This window comes from Sarcophilus harrisii, chromosome 2 (assembly GCF_902635505.1).
Source record: "Sarcophilus harrisii chromosome 2, mSarHar1.11, whole genome shotgun sequence".
In the NCBI taxonomy this organism is placed as follows: Eukaryota; Metazoa; Chordata; class Mammalia; order Dasyuromorphia; family Dasyuridae; genus Sarcophilus; species Sarcophilus harrisii.
Window position 1 is genome coordinate 125,571,257 of NC_045427.1, and position 26,090 is coordinate 125,597,346.

Here is a 26,090-nt window from a genome sequence, read left to right on the forward strand (position 1 = left end):
AACAATGAGAGTTTTGGTTAACATTGAAGGTGTTGCTAGGTTTTTATGACAAATTGGTGGGAACTTCCCTTTTCAAATTAATAAAAAAAAACCCTAGTTTTCTTTCTCATTTTCTGTTTCTTCTTTTCTCTCAGAATAAAAGTGCCTAGACAATTTTTGCTTAATTTTGACTAAGGGTGGGGCTTAAATGAAAAATTATCCTTCTACACCTATAGCTATGGGACTGAAAGTCAGCAATTAAACCTGTGCTATGAAATGAAAAATTGTTGTTGTTATTCTTGTTTTTTAGACTGTCTCCTCTTACCCATTATGGAAGTGTACTGGCTGCTATTAATTGGCAGAAATTCTGCTGACAGCCTGAGTTAGTTCATCCTCTCCTTAACTTTCCTGGCAGCCCCACTTTTCCTGCGCAAAATCATGGGCGCACCAAATTGTTGACAGAGAAACGTTAGCTCTGCTGCAGTTCAAATAATCCACCAGCCTCGCCTTCCAGGTTATCAGGGATTACAAACTTTCACCACTATGCTTGATTGAGAAAAATTTTTAAATGAGAACTTCGTGAAACCTTTACATAACATTATAGCATTGTGAGAATTATAACTGGACAGAAACTTATAGATCATCTTTTCCAACACTTTCATTTTACAGAGCAGGAAATAGATTCACCACCACTTTCTCTTAAAACAATGCAGGAAAAGAAATGAACAATTAGAGATGAGAAGATTAAAGAGAAGAATGTTACTTTCAGATTATGATCTCAACTGTTGTTTTAAATACTTTGCTACTATTTACACAGATGCTTTTAAGCATTTCAAAGAAACTTTGCTACTATTTACACAGATGCTTTTAAGCATTTCAAAGAAAATACAAATTGTATCTCATTTGATTCTCAAGAGAATGCTGTGAAGTAGATGTTCTTATGATACCCATTTTGCAGTTGAGGAACTAAGACAGACAGAGGTCAAGGGACCAGGATCATTTAATTTTTGATCTTCCTGATTTCAGGTCCAGTTTTCTATCCACCAAGTTACCTAGCAACTGGGGAACATCAGGGAATGTCCGGCCCCCTGCCACATAAATCCTATAAAATCATTTGATTTGGTCCTGCCAAGACAACCACAGGCAATGACAAACTGAAAGCTATACAATAACCTCTCACTGCTTGAGTTTTTAAATTGATAATTTTGTATGGCCCTAGATGAATATATTATAAATATTCGAATTGCTCTTGGCAGAAAAAAAGGTTCCCCCCCCCACCCCCGCCTCACTGAAAAGATTGAGTAGGTAAAATACTATTTAATATTATGTAAATGTTGGCTATTATAATTATTGGTATACCTCTTGCTGATCCCCTTCCTAACACCTTATCTGGCATGAATTTTTACTCATTAAATGAGAACATACCATATAGTTTACCAGCTGAATAATAGGGATTTCAGGAAGCCATTGTCTAGTTCAGTTGTTCCCAAACCTTTGTTCTCAGTATCTTCATGTTGTTAAAAAAAACTATCGAGCATCTGTTCAAAGAGTTTTTGTTCACATGGGTTATATTTATAGCTATTTACTAAATTAGAAATAAAAATTAATTTTGAATTTGTAGATCCTCTGAAAGGGTTTCAGAGACCCCAACAATTCTTTGGATTACACTTTAAGGACAACTGGTCTAGTTAGTTTCTCTCTTTAAATGCACTTTTGTTACTTATCACAAGAGACTAAATCTATGTCCTTAGAACTAAGGTTTTCAAGCAAAATTTACCAAGGGATCAGTATATGCAAAACACTGTACTCTAAGTTAACAAAGATAAAAAGAGAAGTAAAACAAAGTCTCTTTCACCAAGCTTTTTCCACAAATTGCTATGTTAGAAAGTAGAATATGTATAGATCTCTGGATTTAGAGTCAAGAAAACTTTCCACTTCTAACAAATAGCTGTGCGACCATGAAAAAAAATCACTTAAACTTCCAGATATTGGGTTCCCCAACTGCAAAATGAAAAGTATATAGTAATACTTACCTAATAGAGTTGTTTTGAGGCTCAAAGCTTACAATGTGCTTTTTAAACTTTAGAAGTCTTTAAGTGATTCAAAGGCAGTGTTTATAATTAATTTAAGTGCCTAGAACAATGACAAAGTGCTGTGTGAATTCCTAGGAAGATAAGATAAAGGTTTTGCTATGGAGTCAGAGAAGGTTTCATGGAGGAGGTAATTCTTGGTCAGGGTTTTGAAGAAGGGGTAGTATGTCAACAAACATAAATGGGTATTGGGGAGGGAAGGTTGCAGGGAATTCTAAGTATAGGAATGGTATTGAGCAAATGGTCATTTTGGTGAAATGGACCATCCTTCAATTTGGCTGGAGCATGTAGTGTATGGAAGAGAATTATGTGAAATAAGCCTGGGAGGATAGAGTGCTATCTACTCATGGAGTGTCTTGAATGCCAGTCCAAAGAGTATGGAATTTATTGAATGGGCTGAAAGATCTCTATCATAGAGATGGCTTCATGAGAAATCCTCAAGATCAAGAGAAATGTTGATAAGGAAGATTTATCAGAAAGCTTATGGAAGATGGATTAGACTAATGGCTTGGGGAAGGTTAGAAGGTGATTACCACTATCCAGAGCAGAGGTTATTAGGAAGCTAAATAAACTGGGGCTTCAGCAGTTGCAATGGGAAAGGAAGGTAGAAAGATGATAGATATTGTCAAAGTTGAATTACTAGGATTTGAATCTATGGGTTAGAAAGTTGTAGACAGGAAACTGTTTTTTGTGAACTTCATGGAACGATTTCCTAGATTTCTAGAAAGGCTACCTCAAAAATCTATTGGTGAACCACAATTTTTAATCCTCGAGATAACAAAAAAAATTTGATGAGGATAGAAGTTTGGGTTTTTTCTTTAGTTCATATTTATATGCATAACATTGTATTTTTTTTTACCTAATTAGATGTTAGAAAAATTAAAAAAAATTTTTTTTTTAGTTTTGATTTCCAAGTTCTATTCTGCTTTTCCCTTCCTACTTCCTGAGCTGATAAACAATAGAACAGAGATTTTTAATCTAAAATCTGAGAACTTTTAAAAATTGTATTTAATAAATATATCTATCCCAGTTAAAGCCCTCCTTCATAACAAGAGGATAATCAAATATAATACATTTGTGGTATGATGGTTGTCTGAAAAGATATATCTCATTCTCCACCAAAGTTCCATCCCTTTTCCAGCAGGAAGTGGGAGTCATGCTTCATTAACAGTCTTCTGAAGTCTTTGGGAAATTGCTTTGATTCAATATAATTGGTTTTCTTTGTAATCTTATGTATTTTATTTTATACATTAAAAAACATTATTCTTAGAAGACTTCATAAAAATGCTAAAGAAGTCTCTAGCACACACACACAAAAAGAATCCTTGAAGGGGTGGGTGGGTGTGTTTCTGGGGAGAGAGTTTGTGTTTATGACTGGGTGAGAACGAAGTGTGTCTGAAATACTTAGATATATGCTACTACCTCTAAAAAGATGTTATTTGGTTTCTTCTTTTTTTATGTTTTAGAAATAGTTAATTTTTTTTTTTTTTTTTTTTTTTTTTTTTTTGGCATTTATCGTATTATTTGCCAAGCACTTGTTTTAGGGACATAAATATAAAATCAAAAGCAACATTTGCCCCTGAGGAAATTACTTTTTTTAAAAAATAGCTTTTTTATTTTCAAAATACATGCAAAGATAGTTTTCTTGTTTTGTTTTTTAATTAAATTTAGGTAAGTTTTAACCTTTTTGAGTTTGGTGAATAATGTCTTTTATGATTGAGTATTCTTTAAAATAAAGTTTCCTGGGCTCACAACCTAGTGAAATGTTTTTGGCATGCCTCTGGTAGGGACCTTTTGGAAGAAATCAGACTTGATATTTTTAATGCACAGCAAAATGGATGAGGGGTGGGTTTTGACAACGATTATTAAAGTTAAGCCTCTAGGGAGGAATCTTTAAGTAGGGAGTGGCTGGGGAGCAGGCTCAGCTGTTATAGCTATTTGAGGATCTGTTAACCTTCCTAGGGAAGACTGGATTGAACTGTGGAAAAGAAGCCCATTTTTTCCCTATTTAAGAAAGAATAGAAAGAAGCCATCTCTTTCTGGGGTTTTATCTCAAGTGGAGGTAGTAAGTAGTTGGAGGATAAAGGACTTAAATCAAATTATAGTATCATTTCACTGATTCAGAAAAGCAACAAGAAAATAGAAACAAAAAGGTCTATGGTTGGTGAAAAGAGATTATCTCAAAGTCCACATGCTATATATGTAAAGCTCCTACATTTATCCCAATAAGAACTCATTATTCTTTTTTTCCTCCTTATAATTCCCCTTTTATTTAATGAACTAGAAATTCATCAGTAAGCATAAACATACCAAGGAAGCTAGAAAATGGGAGTTGTATATAAAGTTGTAGCTATTAAACATGGTTTGATTTTTAAAAGACATTAAATTTAACATATCAGCATCAGCATTGTCTTACATGTTATTTATTTCTGAACTTTCTTGCCCTCTTCTGTGGGGATTTTTGGTTGCATACTGTAATAGATTTTAAAATTTCTTTTTCTTTTGGAGAGATCATTATCATTACCTTCTTAACTGAAATAAAAGCTCTCCCTCATAACAATAGTGTGATTAAGAATGACACATATATTGTAATGGTTGTTTGAAAATACATCTCATTTGCACCTACATTCTATCACCTCTCCAATCAGGAGGATAGAAGGCATGTTTTATTGAATTCTTCTGAAGTTTGTTGCGGTGTTGTTCAGCCATACTGTACTTTTTCCAACTCCATTTGGGATTTTCTTGGCAAAGATACTGGACTGGTTTGCCATTTTCTTTACCAACTCATTTAACACCTGAAGAACTGAAACGAATGGGATTAAGTGACTTGCCCAGTCATACAACTAGTAAATGTCTGAGGCCAGATGTGAATTCAGAGAGATGAGTCTTCTGGTTTCCAGGTCTTGATGCCCTTTTCACTCTATTACTTACCTACCCCTCTTTTGAGATCACATTAGGAAATTACTTTGAACTGAGTTCTTAAATCTATCAAAGTTGTTTTTCTTGACAATGTTTTGGTTATTGTATAAATACTTCTGTTTCTACTCCCTTCATTCTGTATCAATTCATATGAGTCTTTCTGAGTCATTTCTTAAAGGTCAGTAATACATTACATTATGTTCACATACATTATGTTCAATCATCTCCTAGCTGGTAGGCACTCACTTTGTTTCTAGTTCTTTTCTTCCTTCCTTCCTTCCTTCCTTCCTTCCTTCCTTCCTTCCTTCCTTCTTTCCTTCCTTCTTTCCTTCCTTCCTTCCTTTCTTCCTTCCTTCCTTCCTTCCTTCCTTCTTTCTTTCTTTCTCTTTCTGTCTTTTCTTTCTTTCTGTCTTTCTTTTTTTATTAAAGTTTTTTATTTTCAAAACACATGCACAGATAGTTTTTCAACATTGACCTTTGCATAGCTTTGTGTTCCAAATTTTCCCCTCCTTCTCCCCCAACCCTCTCCTCTAGATGGCAAGCAATCTAATATATGTTATACATGTTAAAATATATGTTAAATCCAATATGTGTAAACATATTTTCAACAAACTCCTATAAATATTTTTGCACATGTATATCCTTTTCCTCATGTTTAATCTCTTTGGGTTATTTATATAATCTCCTTGTAGAGGTATTGCTGGGTCAAAGACTATACATAATATAATGACTTTGGAGTACTGCCTTTCAGAATAGTTGGACCAATTTACAGCTCCACTAAGAATGTATAAATATATCTGTCCTTTCTGTTCCTATTCTCTAGTTATCTAACAGCTATGCTACCCTGAAGTCTGGACCTAGAGTATCTATTTCTCCTGCCCCCTCCTCTCTCTGAAACTTCCCATCTCTATTCCCCCTTTCTAGTATCCTAAATCTTGATCAAATCAATTCTGTCACGGTTCCAGGATGGAATATGTCAATCTATTCCCCTATGGCTCTATCCATCCTTATACCTGGGCTTTTCAAAGTGCCCCTCCCAGTCTGCATTTTGTATATTTTTTCCCCATCAAAATGGAAGTTCTTTTATTGCAGAGTTTGTTTTTTGCTCTTGTTATTTGTAGTAGTTTAGCCTAACACAATGCTTTTCATGCTTTTTTGCCTCAGGATTCATTGTACTCATAAAAATGGTTGAGGCTCTTCTTAAGAGCTCTTGTTTATGTAGTTTATATCTATCCACCAATATACATACCTATTAGAAATTTTAAAATCTTAATATTACTATGAAAATAGTTTTGACTTTGAGGTCAAAAGGGTCTGAAAGGGTCTGGGGACTCCAGAGTGTCCTGTCACAAGGTAATAACCACCTGCCCTGCAGATACTGATCTATCCTCAAAGCCAAAAGGACCTCCCACTTCTGACACATATTTAGGTCAAGACACAACTTTGAGTGCTCTCTAGGCAACTCTGTAAGCAACAGAAAAGGATACAGATCTTTATTGATAGAGGGAGTTTCCTCACTCAGAAGTTCCTTATATTAATGAAATCACAGGTCCAGACTCTATTCTCAGCATTTAACATTGTCTTGACACATAGTAAGAACTTTTTAATCCATTCATTAATTCAATCTCAATCATTGTCATTTTTCTTTCTTTACCATCTTTGCCAATCTGAGGAATTTAAGGAATACTTTGAGTTTTTAAAATATTTATTTTTCTTATTAATAATTCAGTAAATTAGTAGTTTTTCTAATTAATAATTGGCTTTTTGGTGTGGTTGTTGATATCATGTATTTTTTCCCTTGGAGAACTGTGTGGTACATCCTTTGATCATTTATCTATTGGGGAATGGCTCTTGCTTTTATCTTTATATCAATTCCCTATAGAATCTGGATATCAAAAAAATTTGCTAGTAAAGACTTTTTCCCTAGTTACCTGTTTCCTTTCTAATTGAAAGTGCATTGTTGTTGTTAGTGTGATTTCTGGGTCACATAATGAATAAAATGGAGGACTAGATGTTTTTCTGATTCTAAATAGGGCCCCTTTAAATTTGGAATCATGGGCAAAAGATATTGCTTTTGTTTGTGTAAATCCTTTTCAATTTTGTATAAGTGAAATTGAAATCTGATGTAATGCTCTCCATTTAGTTCTTGATCAAGAACTCTTTTAGAGTTATTTGAAAAAAAAAACTATTTTCATATGACTTTTTCTATCAAGATTATGTTTCTATTTGAAACTTGTGGCATGTGGTATAAAAAGTTGTTCTACACCTAATTTTTGCCAGATTCCTTTCCAATTTTTCCAGCAGCTTTTGTTAAATAATGAGTTCATACCTCAGGATCTGTTTTCCTTGAATTTACTGAACATTATACTACTATGTTCAGTTGCCTCTAGATCTTGTATAGCTAATCATTTTCAATCATCAACTTTGCCACTGTTTTAGCAATTAGCAATATTAGTTTTCCATTAAGCTGGACTATTCATAATTGAATTCTTTTCAGATTATGGTTGTCCATGATACTTATGCTATATAAATTGTATCAGAATAATACTGGTGATACAAAGTTGAGTTTGTATGCTGCTAGTACACATTATTGTATTATATGCTGCTGGAAGCAGAGGAAGCTAATCCAGCCTTTTCAAAGCTCTTGCACCAGTATTAAATGGCCATAGAATCATGAGCCTGAAGTTAAATAGATCTAATTTCAAATCCATTCACAGTCAATTATTAGCTATTTAATCCCTGGGCAAGTCACTTAACATTTATCTGTATTAGTTTCCTCAACAGTACAATGGAGATAAAAATGGCATCTCCCTTATCAGATCCTTATGGGGATCAAATAAGATATTCACAATGCACTTAGCACTTTGGCAGATAGTAGGTGATTAATAATACTGTGCCCTTTTTTCCTTCTAATGGAACTCAAGCTATGGCCATATCTGTCAAGTTAGAAAGGCTTTGAGTGGAGGCTCTAAGACATGAAGGACATAAGAGAATTACTGTCTTTTTAAGTTTAGAAAGACTCCTTGCCAAAAGGTTGAACACCAGGATTTGAAGTGTTTCTTTAGGACCTTGTGAAAAAGACCAACCCACAAAAATGGTCTGGTTCAATAAGATAAAAGTTTGTTTTACTCTGGGGTCCTTACAGTTACAGTTCATATAGATAAGTGAGTTTCTCCCCAACCCTTTCCTTTATTATCTTAGTAGTTCCCTTTTTATCTCTCTCTTCTTTTCATCCCCACCCTACCTTTTTCCATCTAGGTTTCAAGACTATATTCATCCCAGAACTCTTAGTGCTATCTCTGCTTCTGACTTGATGGGAGCGTCCCTAAGTAACACTCTGTGCTGCCTTTCTACTGGAACTTTGTAGCTGCCTCTTTGGACTCCTAACTCCTTTCTGCATCTTCCTTCATTCTCCCTCTCATTTCAGAAATCTTTACAATCTGGGAAGACAATTTTTGTGTTAGAGGGTTGGGCTTTGAGTTTGTTTTTTATTTTTTGTTTACTCCCCCCCCCTCCCCCCCTTTGGCACTAGGAGAAATGTGTAGGGAAACTAGTGAGTGAAATGTGAATATAGACCCGGACTGATTTTGGGGAAGGAAGGGAAAGTTTTCAGATGTTCTGCAATAATTAACCTATCCTTAGATAATGAAAGTAGACACTTTGAGACAGTGATTTCCAGTGCTTGGATGACCTTTGGAGGTCACCTGTGTTGCATGCTTCTTGTCTCGACCGGTTACACAGCTTCACTTAAAAGAAAAATGTATTATGACTTGAGCAGGAGGAATTCTATTTAAAAACACAATTGAGGACTTACAATGTATGTATGTATAATAGACATGTATGACTTACAATGAAGGTGGGTCAGTCATGTAGCAAAGAATGAAAGGACAGATAGAAAACCCAAGATAGTTAAAGAACAAGATTGAAACCCTTAAAGGAAAAAATGGATGAGAGTCACATAGAATGAAGATCATAGAAGAGGGGTTCTGGCTTGTATCTCCTGAGAATTCTTTTCCATAAATGATGAAATCACAGAACTATTGAAGTATGAAATTCTTCTCTCAACACATTGTTTCCTTTAACAGTAAATAATTGGATTCTTATGGCACAAACTTAATCTGCCAGCTTTTTGTTTTGATTCTTTCCTGTAAATCCTCCCTACATGATCTACTCAACCTCATGGAAGCCTTCCCCAAGAGAGAATAGAAAGAGAAAGGGGTACAAGGCAGCGTTTTGGAGATCTGGATGAGATCCAGACAAGGAGCATGACTGAGAAGGAATAGGAGGAGCACCAGACGGGGACTATATTAAGAAAGCTCTGGGAGAAGAGACTATCTAAGAGGAGGGGTTGGTTGGCAGTGGCAAATGCTACAAAGAGTTCAAGAAAGATGAAAACTGAATGAAGGCCATGAGATTCAGCAGTTATAGTTGGTAACCTTGGAAAGAGCTGTCTCAGCTCTGGTGATCCTGGAAGCCAGTTTGCAAGAAGTTGAGAAATGAGTGGGAGATGGGAAAGTCTGTGAAGGGGAGGAGAGAGAAATGAAGCTAGCTTGAAGGGATGGCAGGGTCAAGTGAATAGTTTTGAATGGTGGGGGAGTTGTGGGAAGGTATGTAGTTTACAGACAAAGCGTTCTGGGGAAATTTGAAATTTGGGTCATCCTATGTGCAGTGATTGTCCACTGTTTAAAGTCTCTCTAGCCACTCTTAGGCAGTTAGGTAGCACAGTGGATAGAGTACTGGATTTAGAATCAGGAAAACTCACTTTCCTGAGTTCAAATCTAGCTTCAGACCTTACCAACTGGACAAGTCATTTAATCCTATTTGCTTCAGTTCCTTATCTATAAAATGAGCTGGAAAAGAAATGGCAAACCACTCCAGTGTCTTTGCCAAGAAAATCCCAAATGAGGTTGAACACAACTGAAAAACGAAAACACCAAAAATTATTCTTTGTGCCTACCAGCAAGCTTAGGATTCAGCATTCCTTCCAGTTGAGAGTTGCTACCATCTTATGTGTATTTTCAGGGATCCTTGTTTCCAAATGGTTATGAGGAATAATTTACAAATTCATAGACTTTTAAATGTGTAAAGGATTTTAGAAATGCTATAATCTAATCCTAATCATTTTACACATGAGAGAATACAATTTGTCATTTTCCCTTGCTTGTTTTTCACCAAAACAGTGGAGGCCATGTGGTAAAGTAGAAAAAAAAAATTGCTTTTGGAGTCACATGTGCCTGTTTCAAATCTAAGATCTTTTATTTATCACCTCTGTGATCTTAGGCACTTCATTATCATTCCTAGGCCTGTAAAATAAGGGGCAGCTAGATAACTTAGTGGATGGAGTACTGGGCCCAGAGTTTTTCTGAGTTCAAATCTGACAGCAGACAATTCCATTGTTGTGACACTGGGCAAGTCATTTCATCATGTTTGCCTTAGTTTCCTTATCTGTGAAATGAACTGAAGAAGGAAAAGGCAAATCATTCCAATGGAGTCAGGGAGGGGTTATTTCTAGTCTCCATTGCTTTGTCACCTTTTCTCCTAATTTTAATTCCATCTGAGAATGGGACTGTAAAAGTAAATGGGATCTATCTAGCTTCTGGCAAAATTAATTTATATCTGTGAATGAATTTGGAATTAACTGTCTCCTTATTAATGATCCTCTAGCATCAGGGGAAAGAGTCATTTTAGGACATTTACTCACCTGTTGAGGACTATCTCTAAATCTGAGTTTCTTAAAGGACTCCAAGACCCAATCTTTAATAGCAGGATATCTGCAAGAATCCTCCTAAAACATTCCTAACAAATGATCTTCTAGTCTCCTTAAATGAGAATGATACCTCATATTTATATAGTACTTTAAGGTTTGCAAAGTGTAAACATAGTAAAAACTTAATAAATGTTTGTTGAATGATATCTTGTAAGGAATGAAGGAAACTTTAGTTCATTAAAGTGGCATAAAGGGGAATAAGCATTTATAAAATGCCTAATATGTACCAGGCTCTGTGCTTGCAGATATTATCTTATTTTGCCCTCACAACAACCCTGGGAAGTAGATGTTATTATTATCCCATTTTATAGTTGAGGAACTTGAAGCAGTCAGCTAAAAAGTATCATGGGTCACATTTGAACTTGAGTCTTCCTTACTCCAGGCCTAGTGTCCTATCCAATACCTCAATACACACATTATATTATTTGAACCTCACAACAAAATTGAGAAGACAGATATTATCCTTATTTCACAGATGAGAAAACTGAGGTTCAGAAAGGTCAATTAATTTGCCACAGTTAATAATAATCAAAACTGGTATTGTTTAATCCATGTCTTCTCCGTGTTCTCTCATAGCCCTCTTACCTCTCAAAATTGCCCAGCAGCTATAATTAATAGGACTTTAGAGTTGACAGGGACCTTAGAGATCTTTTGTTTTAAATCTCTTTATTTTTATAGGTAAGGAAACAAGAGCCCTAGAACCAGAGAATCATAAAATTCATAGCTGGAACTGACCACAGAGGTCATTGAGTCCATATTCCTAATTTTATAAATAAGGAAACTGAGGCACAGAAGCAGTTAAGTCACTTGCCAAAGATCATGTAGATGGAAGATGTCCTCTGACTTCAGATACAATGCTTTTTCCTATTTCATCATATGTTTCTTGGGCAAAATGACCTGCTAAATTCAAAAATATGGAAGAGCTTAGATTCAAACCTATTAGTTATACCCCATGGGTATAACACTGAGCAAATCATTTTCCCTCCTTGTGTCCTTATCTATAAAACATATAATACTGTCCTTACTTATAAAATAATACTATTGGACTAGATCAATTGTCCTCAAAGTATGAGCCAGAGACCCTTGGGAGTCCTCTTTTAGGGGATCTACAAAGTCAAATTTATTTTCATAATAATGTTAAGATATTATTTGCCTATTAAAATATCCTTTTTATTACATATCTGTGTAAAGCTAGATTTTCTTCATATGCTTCAATCAAAACAATATGTAGCAATAAACAGACTATAGAAGCAGAGGTGACAATTCAGTAAAGAAGGAAACAAGAGTTTAATGTGCCTATTATGTGTGAGGCACTGTGCTAAGCAATCTACAAATATTATCTCAATAATCCTAGAAGGGCACATGCTATTATTATTTTTTTTTTTTTTATTTAATAGCCTTTAATTTACAGGATATATACATGGGTAACCTTACAGCATCAACAATTGCCAAACCTCTTGTTCCAATTTTTCACCTCCTACCCCCCACCCCTCCCTTGGCAGGATGACCCAGTAGATGTTAAATATATTAAAATATAACTTAGATACACAATAAGTATACATGACCAAAACATTATTTTGCTGTACAAAAAAGAATCAGACTTGAATTTTGTAAATTAGCTTGTGAAAAAATCAAAGATGCAGGTGTGCATAAATAAGGGACTGGGAATTCAATGTAATGGTTTTTGTCATCTCCCAGGTTCTTTTTCTGGGTATAGCTAGTTCAGTTCATTACTGCTCCATTAGAAATGATTTGGTTGATCTGTTGCTGAGGATGGCCTGATCCATCAGGACTGGTATCATCTATATTGTTGTTAAGTATAATGATCTCCTGGTCCTGCTCATTTCATACATCAGTTTGTAAGTCTCTCAGGCCTTTCTGAAATCATCCTTTGGTCATTTCTTACAGAACATAATATTCCATAATTTTCATAACCACAATTTATTCAGCCATTCTCCAACTGTGGACATCCATTCAGTTTCAGTCCTAACCACACAAAAAGGGCTGCCACAAACATTCTCACATACAGGTCCCTTTCCCTTCTTTATAATCTCTTTGGGAATAATCCCAGTAGTAACACTTGGATCAAAGGGTATACAGTTTGATAACGACATAGTTCAAACTACTCTCCAAAATGGTTGGATTGTTCACAACTCCACCAACAATGAATCAATGTCCCAGTTTTCCCATCCCCCAACAGTCTATTATTTTTCCTGTCATCTTGCCAATCTGACGGTGTGTGTGGTATCTTAGATTGTCTTAATTTGCATTTCTCTGATTAATAATGTCTTGGGCATCTTTTCATATGACTAGAAATAGTTTCAATTTCTTCATCTGAAATTGTCTGTTCATATCCTTTGACCATTTTCAATTGGAGAATGGCTTGATTTTTATAAATTAAGTTAATTCTCTATATATTTTGGAAATGGGCCTTTATCAGAACTTTGACTGTAAAATATTTTTAGTTTTTGCTTCCCTTCTAATCTTGTCTGCATTAGTTTTGTTTTACAAAAACTTTTCAGTTTATATAAGAAATTTTCTATTTGGATCAGTAATGATCTCTAGTTCTTTGGTCTAAAACCTTCCCCTTAAGGTCTGAGAGGGTAAACTATCTATGTTCCTCTAATTTATTAATAATTTCATTCTTTATGCCGGTCTGAACCCATTTTGACCTTATCTTGGTGTACGGCGTTAAGTATGGATCAATGCCTAGTTTCTGCCATATTAGTTTCCAATTTTCCCAGCAATTTTTATCAAACAGTAAGTTCTTATCCCAAAAGCTGGGATGGCACATGCTATTATTATCGGCATTTTACAGTTGAGGAAACTGAGGCAGATAGAGGTTAAGTAACTTGCCCAGTGTCACACAGCTAGAATTATCTGAGGCCATATTTGAATTCAAATTTTTCCTGACTCTATCTACTCTATCCATTGCACCACCTAGCTGCCTCCCTCTTCCCATTAATTATTTCCTAGTAATTCTGTGTACAGCTTACTTTGTACCTACTTATTTGCAGGTTGTCTCCCACATTACATTGTGAATCCAATGAGAGCAAGGATTTTGTTTGTTTGTTTGTTTGTTTGTTTTTGCCTTTTTTTGTATCCCCAGCCCTTAGTATGTACCTGACTTAACAGTAGGTGCATAAAAATGTTTATTGAATTGAATTGAAGATGGACATTTGAACTAGTGCCTCTTGGGTGCTTTGTGATCTTCTGACTCCCTTTTCTTTAACTCTTTTGTCGGAAAGGAGTTAGTGAAAAGGGGGGGTGGGGAAATCCTCCTCATGGAAACAAGAAGAAAACTGAGGCGCTCAGCTGTTCCTCCTCTGTCTCCTGAAATGGAGAGGGTTTTATTTTTAACACTGCTTTCACTCAGGCCTGAAGCAGCTAACTAAATGAGCCAGAAAGAAAGTGATGGAATGAGGCAGAAACCTCATTAATATTTTTTTTTAAGTGAGAGAAATGTAAAGCTAATGAGGCTCTAGAATACCATATTGATTCTATTATGTAATTCAACACCTTTCACTTAAGACTTCAGACTTTCTCTAAAGACTTTTTTTATTGTTGTTTTTCTCACAGTTTGTTTGTTTGTTTAATGGGGGAGAGGGGAGATGTCAGCTTCCATCAGATCACCATTTATAGGATAATTGAATTTTAGAACTTCTAGGGTCTCTGGAGTCCTCCTGTTCAACACCCCTTACTTATAGATTGGGAGAATGCTTCTGAATCCCAAGGGTAGTAGGCAAGGAGAAGACTTCTTTGGGAATAGGGTTCCTTGCCTGACTAGAAGAGGGTGGGCACTGCCTGCATATTTCAGTAAGCTTGCCTGGCTCAATATACACTGTAAGCTTCCTCCCTTAAGAACTGAATATTTTCAGGAATCTGATTCCTGCCCTACTATCTTAACTTAGGTCTTTTCCCCTATTACCATCCTTGACCCCCTGGATTCATTCTAGCTTTGGGGGTCTGGAACTTGATTAGAGAATCAAGGTCCTTAGGGTCTTTAGGTGACCGGGTTGAAGTAGAGAGTGAAAATCTTTCCTTTTGTTCTTAGAACTTATTTTGTGGAACAAGAAACTGTCGAAAGGAGAGATTTATCCATTTAGACTTAGAACTTAATGGGAGATAGCTACATTATGGGGAATTGGCCTTTTTACTGTTGGGCCATGTGTTGTAGGATATTAAGGTTATTAATTATGGGAGTGTTGTGGGGCTGGAAATAAGTGAATTTATTAGATATTTCTTGCTCAGAACATGCTCCAGTCATACTTCAGTGGTAATGCTTGGAGAATTCCAGGAATGGGGAACTGTTTCTCAAAGCAACCCATTCCAGCTCTGTTGTTCAGTCGTTTTCAATGGTGTTTGGGGTTTTCTTGGTAAAGATCTGGAGTGGTTTGCCACTTCCATCTCCAGTACATTTTACAGATGAGGAAACTGAGGCAAATAGGATTAAGTGACTTGCCTAGGGTCACAAAGCTACTAAGTGTCTGAATCTAGATTTGAACTAAGATATTCCTGACTCCAAGTCAGGCACTCTATCCACTGCACCACCTACTTTCTATTCCACTTATGGCTAGCATTTTTCTCTTTTATTATATTATGCTTACACAGAGCTTAAATTTGCCCTTTTAAATTTCCACCCACAGCTCCTGATTTGTCTCCTTGGACAAAACAAAATCAGTCTAAATTAGAGTAGGCTATTGAGCTCTGGAGTTAATAGTCAGGAATATTAGAGATGGATTTTGCCTCAGATACTACTAGCTGTGTTATTCTGAGCAAGGTCATTCAACTCAATTTTCTCATTGGTAAAATGGAGGAGAATAATAATACCTATATTCAGGGTTGTTATGAGGATCAAGTGAGATTACACAAGGTGTCCCAAAAGTCTTAGGGTAGTTTAAAGCTTCAATAATTTAAAATTTGACTACATACATTGTTAAAACTTTAAACTGCCCCAAGACTTTTGGGACACCCCATGTGGATACACACATGCAGCAACAACAACATGTATATATCTGTGATGTTTAAAAAAGTTCAAGACGTAGTTTCTAGGTAATTAATCATTTTATTAATAATGCTAGCATGTCACCAATATAAGTAATGGTCATTTGGCTGTTCCTCTTGAGCCAAAGTACAAATCGTAAAATAGGCTCACAGTTTATATGTCCTTGGAAGAATGGTTGCTCCTAAAGGTGGCAAACAATTCATGAGAGTTAGGTTTATTTCAATGAGGATCTTGGGGTACTTGGAGTACCTTTAACCAAATTCTCAATTTCCAAAACACCCTTTGACAAAAGAATCCATCTTTTCTCTGACCTGAATAAACACATAGAGCCGGAGAATCTACCCATTTGCTTAAACATAGAATTTCTTTACTATCTTTGATTAGATTTTTGTTTTACTTGCCCAGAATTCCTCACACTAGTTGATTTCTGGATGAAAAAGGAGAAAAGAGGAAAAAATCTTGGCCCTAATTCAATAATTAGTTATTAAATACAAGAGAGAAATAATAATTTCTCTCATATCTATATATCTTTGCCAACCATAAAACACTATAAATGAACTGATAGTGATTAAAAGCCTGACCCCCTTACTCCCCAAAACATACTCTTTGAAACAGTGACATTAACCTCCTGGTTGTTCATCTCTCAGCTCCAGGCATTTTCTTTAACGACAGTTATCTGAATTACTCTCCCTGACTACTGACCTCCCTGGTTTCCTTTAAGTATTAATTAAAATCCCACATTCTTTTTTAAAATTTTTACATTTTTAAAAATTTGAATCCAAATTCTCTCCCTCCCATTTGTCACTACCACTCAATAAATAAAGCAAGCAACATAATACCAATTATAAATGTGAAGTCATGCAAAACATTTCCATATTAGTCATGTCGAAAAAAAAAAAAAAGCAAGAAACATAAAGTGAAAAGATCATGCTTCAGTCTGTAAACAAAGTTCGTCAGCTCTCTCCCTGGAGATGGATACTGTTTTTCAACCCGAGTCTGTAGGACTGGTCTTGGATCATTGTCACGACCAGAGTAGCCAAGAATTCAGAGTTGATCATTGTTATAATGTAGCCGTTACTATGTGTATGTTCTCCTGGCTCTGCTCATTTCACTTTGAATCCGTTTGTATGTATCTTCCCGAAATTTTCTGAAACCATCCTCCTTGGCCTTTCATCATAATCGTATGTCACCACTTGTTTAGCCTTTCCCTAATTGATGGGCATTTCCTCGGTTTCCGAATCGTTACCGCTCCAAGTTTCCAGATCTTTGCCACCTCATCCAAATATTTCTGTACGTATAGATCCTGTTTAATGCTATCTGTGGGATACGGACCTAGTAGAGACGTGGCTGGGTGGGGGGATAAGCACAGTTTTATAGTGCTTTGGGCTTAGTTCCCCATTGCTCTCCACCTAAATTCCCACCTTCTGTGGGAAGCCTTGCCCAGTTCCTCTAAATGCCCGCGTCTTTTCTGTTCTATTTCATAGCCTGCTTTGCATATGTTTGTTAGCCCTTTAGGCTGTACGTTCCTGGAGGGCAGGACTGGCTTCTGCACTTTTGTTATCCTACTCTTGGTGAGCTGCTTTGCCATTTCCTTCTCCAGCTCGTGTTGAAAGAGGCGGCAAGTGACTTGCCCAGGATCACACAACTAGTGAGTGTGAGAGACAGGATCTGAACTCGGGTCTTCCCGACTCCGGGTCAGGCGCCCTGTCCATCGCACCGCCCGCCGTCCGCCGGGCACGTAGTAGGCTGCTAATAAAGCTTGACAGAATGGCGGGGGAGGGGAGGGCCAGTCACCCTTCCGAGTGAGCGGCGAGAAGGTGGGGACAGGGAAATAGGCAAAAGCAGGCTCAGAAAATAGGTTTCCCGTTGCTAGGGAGGAGGAAGGGGGGGCGAGTGTGGAAGCTCGACGTCTCCCCCCAGCTCCACCCCTCCATCAAACTTCTTCGCACGAACGAATCGGAGCCCGGCCGGAAGAGTCCACCTGGCCCGAGGGAGGGGGGATCTGCGGCCTTTGTAACCAGCGTTCAAGGCTTCTGCCGGCCCCCCCTGCGGGGTGAGAGTGGTACGCCCCGGAGGGCGGCCCCGCCCAGCGCGCGCGGGGTCCGCGCTCTGGCAGCCAGCTGATTCCTCCCGCAGTCGGGGCTGAGGCGGGCGGGGAGCTGCCGGAGGGAGGAGGAGGAGGAGGAGGAGGAGGATGCGTGAGGGGGCGGCTTCCTCCCGCAGCCTCGGCCGGCGTCCCTGAGAAGCGGGAGCCGCGCGGGCTCGCCCGAGCTCCGGGCTGATTGGGTCGCGGCGGGGAGAAGCCGGCCCGGAGCTGGGGCAGCGGGAGGAAACTCCGGGACAGAAGAGGGCGGTAATCCGCCCGTGCGCGGCTAACCACATCCGCGCTGCCCCGGCCAGGCGCATCCACAGGCGGCTGTCACCGTTTCCCTCCATTTTGAAGGAAACGGGGGATTAAAAAAGAAGCCCAAAAGGACTGCATCCCTCCCGGCCGGCCTTCGCGCTCTCGCGGGGCCGGGGCGGGGGCAGCCGCGCTCATGGCCTTCAGCCCGTGGCAGATCCTGTCCCCGGTCCAGTGGGCCAAGTGGACCTGGTCCGCCGTGCACGGCGGAGGGGCTGCGGATGGCGAGGCCCGGGGGCCCGAGGGGGAGGCCGAGGAGGACGATTCCCAAGCCGAGAACAAGTCTCTGAGTTTCAGGCAAGTATGCAGCATCCCTAGTTTGGCTAAAGCCCTGGACTCGAACTCGTGCCTCCTGCCTCCCTGTGCTGTGCGCTCCGCGTTCGCTTCGGGTTTTTCTTCTCATGCCCTCTCCCCATCCCTTCCCCCCTCAGCCTCCCCGGTGCTCTGGGCTCGCTGTTCTCTCTCGTTTCTGTAGGTGGTTGTGCAGGGGTGTTTCTTTCCTTACCCCATCCCCCAACTTGCTCTTGAGGACCCACCAAATTTGCAGCGCTTGTGTATCCTTCCTCTCCCCTCCCCCCCCCCCCCCCCCCCCCCTCCCTCCTTCCAGATCTGGTTAATGTCTCATTTCTGCGAGCTTCCGAGACGCTGATGAGCTCGGAGGCAGTCAGGGCGCCTGACTCTCGTTCTGGAACGCTCCCTGGGGAGGGATCACCCCCTCCCCACCCCATTCCCGGCGGAGTTAGGGCCCGGGGTCTCCAAAAACGCAGCGGGGGTCGAGAGGCGGGCCCGGCGGCTCCAGCTGGTGGCCCCGAAATGGGCGCCCGCCGCGCTGCCACCTCCCCAGCAGGTGACTGACTGGTGATCTCAGAATCCGGCCGGCCTGAAGCTGGCAGGGGGCTGGTTCTGGAGCAGGGACCCCGGTCGGGGTCCGAACTGTGCACAGTTGGTGTGTTGGTCCGGATGAGTAACCGTGCCCTCTAGGGGAGACACCCAGGCTCCAGCCCGGCCTGGCCTCGGGAAACTGCAAGGTTTCAGGTCTCTGCTGTTTTTTAAATAAGGGAAAGAAGATGCTGGACAAGAGAATAGAACTCCCGTGGATTAGGGTGTCCAGCGAAAGGGTTTCTGGTAGAATTCCAAAAAGGCCCCTAGCAAAGGGGCTCCAAGCATCCTGAAATCCTGGCTGCATATATCTACTATGAATCTGTGATGGCCTGATCTATCGGAGGAGGACGGTCACACAAAATGCTGCACCCTGAGCGGTCTGGATATTTAAAGGCTGTGGAAGGATGTCCAAAATAGGATTGAAAGTGGTAATTCCTCATTTTTCCCCCCTCGGCAGCTCGGATTCTGAAGGTAATTTTGAGACTCCTGAAGCGGAAACACCTATTCGATCACCTATAAAGGAATTCTGTGATCCATCCTTGGGATCAGAAGGACCTGGGGCCAAAACTCAAGGTAAAGAAACAGACCAATCATCAAATTTTCTCTTTTGTTATATGAGTATGCTTATTTGTTTATTTTTTTTCTGGGCTGGTTAAAAGAAATCTATAAGAGGTGGGACAGGAAATGTTTCTTAGATACATGTGCCCTTTTCAAAGAGGGAGGGGATTTAGTTCTGGAGGAGGGAATTATCTCTATTATCAAACTATTATCGAATTATCTCTATTAACAAACTAAGCAACAACATACAAAAAGCCACCATATTACCCACTCAACTCTCAGGGTATTCCTCTGTAGCCATAGCAGCAGTATAACCAAACACCACCAACATTCTTCCCAAATAAATCAAAAATATAATTAACCCCAAAAACGTACTATTTAAACTCACAACAATCGCACAACCTAACCCCCCACTAACCACAAGACTTAAACCCCTGGATTAATCCATTCCTGAAACAGGGATGGAGTAATGCTGAAGCTAGCATCTATTTACTTTGGGAGACAGGTATTTTTAAACGGACTGGTTTATTGAAGTGTATTGCGGTGGGTGAAGTTAAAAGGGTATTTTTGCCAGTCTCCATCTCCTTTCACACTGATCCTTTTTGTGCTTATCATATACTTTGGTAAGTCATTCTTGCCCATGCCCTTTCCATCTCTGCTGTTTCAGACATGTAAAATGTAAGTGGTACCTTACTGCAGATAGATTCTGATCTGTTTTCATAAATTCTGCAGTGGAGATGAGTGTTTTCCCAGAGGCACAGCTGAAAGCAAGGTGTTATTAAGGCAACGGTTGCAACTACTTTGACTTGGAGGAATGTAAAGGGTTTCTTAGTGTTTTTGTCTCACATGTAACACACCTCATGGTGTGTTACACCCCTCAAGGATTATGGGAGATGCTCAATTTGTCTAGAAAAACACAAATAATCATTGGAAGAGTCTAAAGGATTTCTTAGTGTTTTTCTCTTACATGTAACACACCTCACCCTCATTCCTCAAGGATTATGGGAGATCCTCAATTTGCCTAGGAAAATCTGACACAAATAATCATGTCTCTCTGTCTCCCTGGCTCCCAGAATTCTTAACCAGTACACCTTGAGACTATCCTTGACCTACAGCTGCTTCCGCTGCTGATCCATCTAATTAGTGGAAACTGTTTTTGGAATGTTTTGGTATTTACATCCGAGGATCTTGGGCTTTTAAAGCTGGAAGGGAATCTTGGAGATATGAGGTAGTCCCCACACCCTCTTAAGGATAAGAAAATCCATATTAAGCAGATGGAAGTAGCCTTTTATTTAATTTTTCCATCTTAATCCTTCTCATTTTCACCAGAAGGTGTCTGGCTTTGTCAACTTTGTATTTATTTCTGGGATCACAATATTCACCTTGGGAGTAAGGAGAAGGCATGAGGTTTTACTGTCCCTTTTTTTTTTTCTCTCACCTTTCATAATTAGACCAGGTTATTATATATTATATATATATAAGATAAATCCTTAGAACTAGAAGGGTAGAAGTGTTATACAGTGTAAACTTCTCGTTTAAAATTAATTTTATTGACATTTTGTTGATATATTTAATATTTATATCATCTTGATATAAATCCCTTTAAACAAGCAAGCCTTTAAACAAAAAGAGAAAAATTCTGCAAAACTAACATATCAACTGTATCTAAGTGTATTTGCAAGATTCCATACCCATAGTAGTACCCTATCATTCTCTTAAGTTTTACCAATGAGAAAAGTAAGTTCTAAAAAACTTGAAAACATTTGGCCAAAGTCTCACAATTGGGATTCAAACCCAGGTACATTACCTCTTTGAGTCAGTTTTTAAGCATGTGCCAGGCAAAGTGCTAATCCATTGGGAGACAGAGAAGTCCAAGCCTGGCTGCCTATTCCAGGCCAATTCCAAATCCTGGTAATTGGTAGGTAGATAAATTATTGAATAAAATGACCTGAGGATTCCATTTCTTAACATTCCTAGTTGAGAGCTGGCTGCCATGAACTCAGACTTGGGAGGTACCTCGGCCTTTTTGTTTCATTCCACCCATGTTTTGGGCAAGCCCCTTAGGGAATGGAGCCAGCTCTTATCACTCTTTCCAGATCTCAGAAAGCTTTCACTATCATAAAACTCAGCCTCATGAGAAGGATTCCTGTGATAGAGCTTTCTTAGGTTAATTAAGCCTTGCAAAACAAAAACAAAACAAACCCGAAGGGCCTGAAGAAGTTATTTAGCATTTTCTAGTTCCCTTTTGTATCCCCTAAGAAGTTTGCTAGTACCTGGTAAAATTAAATTCATCTAAAAATGGGAGATGGGGCTGGGAAGGTGAAAGGAGAGAAGGAAACCTCTTTGAACTTCTACTGTTTGGAAGACTCGTTGCCTTGCTATTCCTTCCAATTTCGGCTTCACTGCCAGATTCTCTTTAATGGAGGTGTTGGCCCACTGCTGAAGAAGCCAAATGTTTGTTGGTCTTTCCTCTACCACTGAAATGTCTTTCTTAATTTTTGACAGGTTTCTCATTCTCTCATTTTCATCTCTGCATGGTGAGAAAAGGGCGCCTCCTGTGGTTTTTAGTTGTTTAAAGTTGGGGTGTTGATATTGTTTTTTCAGGGAAGATGAAAGGGAAGAAAGACTAGCTACCAAATACTAATGAATCTCTAGATCTGGAGGTGTCTTAGAAATGTGTGATTTCTTTTTTCTCTCTGGAGTCAGAACATAGGCTGTACTCACTTCCTTTAAAGTCTGTTCTCTCCTTAGAAATCAGTGTGAACTGAAGACAGGCCAGAGCTCTGTTTGTTTGGTCTGTCAGGTATTGTAAACAACAAAATACAGCCAGGACCTAGATTCCAACTTGGGAGACACTATTAAGAAGCAAAAAAACTGCCAAAGGATATTATTTCACGTTGAAGTTCAGTTGCTGAGGTTGCATGGATTTTCTTGCAACTCTTTTATTCAATTTGACCTCCTTTGGATTAAGATTTAACTCGCCTTAACTCAGTTCTAGAATTTTGAAATACTTGCCTGAGGAGTCATACCCCAGGAGGTTCCCTTGGAAGACCCTAATTAGAAAAGAGTAGCCCATGGTATAAATAAGAGATTGTAATTGTTATCTCATTTTCTTTAGGGTTAGGAAAAAACTTGATTTATTTCTAACTTAATAATTTTTGAGGAGGATTTTCTGGGAAGTTCTGTATATACTTTCCAGAAGCAAGGATATAATGTACTATTGTTTTCCAGAAACTGTTAATAAGACAATAAAAAGTATCTACATGGTGAAATCAAGGGGCTTTGTGTGGTTTACTAAACATTTGTTTTTAAACATTTTATCTTTTTTCCCTCCCATGGAAACTGCATCTAGAGAGCTTAGTTCTAGAGTGAAATTTCAGCCAAAGAGGTTTGTGGCAGCAGCATCAGAAGCATCATGCCTAGGTTAAGGTATCTACAGACAGGACAATTCCTAATAGTAACTTAAATATTTTGCTTTCTTCTTTTCCTTTTCCAAACCCTCCTTCTGGTATATAGAATAATTAATAATATTATTATTATCATCGGCTCCTGTGGTCTTTACAATGCCTTAGGAGATAGGTGTTATTATCCTTATTTTACAAATGGGGAAACAGACAAAGAAAGATTAAAGGTTCAGGATCACACAGTAGTGTGTCTGAGTTTCTAAGGCTGGATTTGGACTCAGGTCTTCCTGACTCAAGATCTGCACTCAATCCACTGTGCCACCTAGCTGTCCATACTTGGTGAAGAAGATCTGCCACTACCACAGAATAGCATCTCGCTAAAACTTACAGTTTTTCAGAATTGATATCAGGCACTGAAAAATTAAATGACCATTAGAGACTTGTGTGCATCCCAGATAAGACCAGCTATCTCCACTTTGTCAGACAGCCTCAAATTTTTACATTTATATGGTGCTTATATCCATCATTACTCCATTAAAATGTAAAGTGTGTTGCAGACCTTTCAGCTATTATTTTATTTGATATTCTTATTCTAAGTCTTCCTGTGGTAGTGAGTGCAAGTTATTTATTATCTCTATTTTATATGTTGAAAGATTGAAAGGTATTCTAGAGATTTCAGGAGGTGAGGAAACATCCAGCATGTCCTCCCCAAAGTGTGACTCGTAGTGTCCAAGAACTGCATGAATAGGTGGTGAAAACCTACATAAATCATGAGGTTATAGATCCATTTGGGTATTTTACAGAACAGGAATCTGAACAGTTAATCACACATACACACACACACGAAGTAGTAGAGTTGGGATTTCAACTCTTCTTCTAACTCCAAATCTTGTACCCTTCCCAAGTTATGTAGTTCTGAATAGTTTGCAGCCACCCAGTTATACTCATTTCATCACTGCTTGCATCCAGTCATCTCTGATAAAGAGGTTGTTGGTGAAGGAGCATTACCCAAGAAGTGAGTTCATATAATTATACTCCTCAGTGTTCCATCTCATTACAGAAGTTTACATGATGACTAAACTAAAAAAGAGAAATTCAGACATGTTTTTGTTCAGGAATTTTAATCTAGATTATAGAATTAGACTGTTCAGATTGCCATCTCATATAAAATACATAATTCTTTAAGAAGTTCTCAGATTACCCTTAGTTCTTTAGAGTAACTTCAGTTAACAAACAAGCCCACTTCTTACGTGTTAATGAGATGTATAGAGAATTCATATTACACAAAGAGGTTATACAGAGAAGAAAACGGAAAACTGAGAATATTAAGTCAAATTTTAAAATAGCCCCTATTATGCATTCATTACATAGATGATTTGGAAGATAGAAGTTTTGGGCACATTCTTTGCTCCCAACGAATTCACAAACTTACTGGAGAGATAAGATATAAGCACAGGAAAAACTGAATATTTTAAAGATCTATGATTTCATTGGTATGTCTTCCCTCTCCATCCTTATAGATTGCAACCATTCTGTGGTTTAGTAGATAATCTTTTTTGAGTAGATGTTACCAAAAGAATTAATCACCTGTTGACCAGCTGTTTAGCAATGAAACATGAACTTTAGTGATCTAGTCCAAATGGATGGGAGGTTAGGTAGATTGATTATTGAGGACTTGCTAATTAATGCCATGCACTGTTCAGATACAGTGAAAAGTTACAGAAAGTAAGATGGTTACTGCCGTAGAAAAGTTTATATTCTAATGAGAAAAGACTGCATATGAATGAGAGCTGAGAAGGGAAAAGGATGTGCTTTACCATAGGGTTTGGAAATGGTTGCCTGGAAGTGTCAATGCATTCATAGTAAGTTATCGGATCATTATCATGGGAGCTAATATTTATAAAGCACTTAGTGAAGTGCCTGGCACATAATAGGTACTTTATAAACACTTAAATTCTTTTTCTCCTTAAAGAAAATTTTCCATCTTGGAGAGGACAGCTAGACTAAGAGACAGCCTTCAAAAATCCAGGCTCAATCTTATGCCATCATGAGGCCTCATTTGAGGCCTTTGTGTAAAACAATTAACACTGAAAGAATCTGATACTACATGCAATGTTCTGATGTCCCTCTCTACTTCCCATCCCTCTCCTCACCCCCATCTCTAAAGTCAGAGAGAAAGCTCTCCTAAAATCTTGACTTTGGGGACAAGCTGGTTCTTTTTAGTTTTGGCAGCATTCTTTTTCAGTTGTTTTGTGGTGTTTGCTTTTATTAATGTTGTTGTAGTCATTGTGTGTTGTTTTCCTGACTGCTTACTTTATATCAATTTATGTAAATATAGATTTTTTGTATTCCTCATTCTTTTTCTTTTTTTTCTTTTTTTTTTTTTTTGGCTGAGGCAATTGGGGTTAAGTGACTTGGTCAGAGTCACACAGCCGGAAAGTGTTAAGTGTCTGAGACCATATTTGAACTCGGTTCCTCCTGACTTCAGGGCTGGTGCTCCATCCCTGCACCACTTAGCTGCCCCTATTCATAATTTTTTACAGCATAAAATATTCCATGACATTCATATACTACAGTTTGTTTAGCCATTCCTCAGTTGATGGATATCTGTGTTGCTCTTCTAGTTCTTTGCTATCACAAAAAATAATAATAATTATTATTCTTTAAACATTTTGGTATAAAGGAAACCTTTGTCAAGGACCTCCTTTGGTGGCTTGGGAAAAGGGACTGTGCCTAGCAATAACTCCAGGACTGGACATTTTAGCTGACTTATTTGCATAATTCCAAACTGCTTTTCAGAATGGTCCTATCAATTTTAGAGCTCTACTAACAATAGTTTAGTGTGCCTATCTTTCCACAGCACCTTCAACATTGATGCTTCCCATCTTTTGTGAGCCTGGCACAGTGGATAAAGCGTTAGACTTAGCAATCAGAAAATTCTGAGTTCAAATGTGGCCTCAGGCACTAATGGTGTGACAGTCATTGGACTGCCTTGTGCCTCAGTTACCTTATCTGTTAAATGGGGATAATAATAACATCTATCCTTCCAGGGTTAATCAGCAGTATAGTTTTAGAAGTGCTGGGA

General features: G+C 38.5%; 1 protein-coding gene across 8 annotated transcripts in view; it reads left to right on the plus strand.

The window, feature by feature from the left end:
* TACC1 (transforming acidic coiled-coil containing protein 1) overlaps positions 1 to 26,090 on the plus strand; it is a 157,575-nt gene that overhangs the window by 52,707 nt on the left and 78,778 nt on the right. For 2 of the 8 annotated variants that reach the window (XM_031950726.1, XM_031950724.1), the window contains exon 2: positions 19,501 to 19,616. Coding sequence is in view for 7 of the 8 variants with exons in the window: in XM_031950724.1 (XP_031806584.1) it covers positions 19,501 to 19,616 (116 nt within the window). In the remaining variant the exon portion in view is untranslated. Of the gene's footprint in view, positions 1 to 17,883; positions 18,459 to 19,500; positions 19,617 to 26,090 lie in introns of those variants that run through there. The other 6 variants (XM_031950721.1, XM_031950723.1, XM_031950722.1 and 3 more) reach the window with 6 other exon arrangements.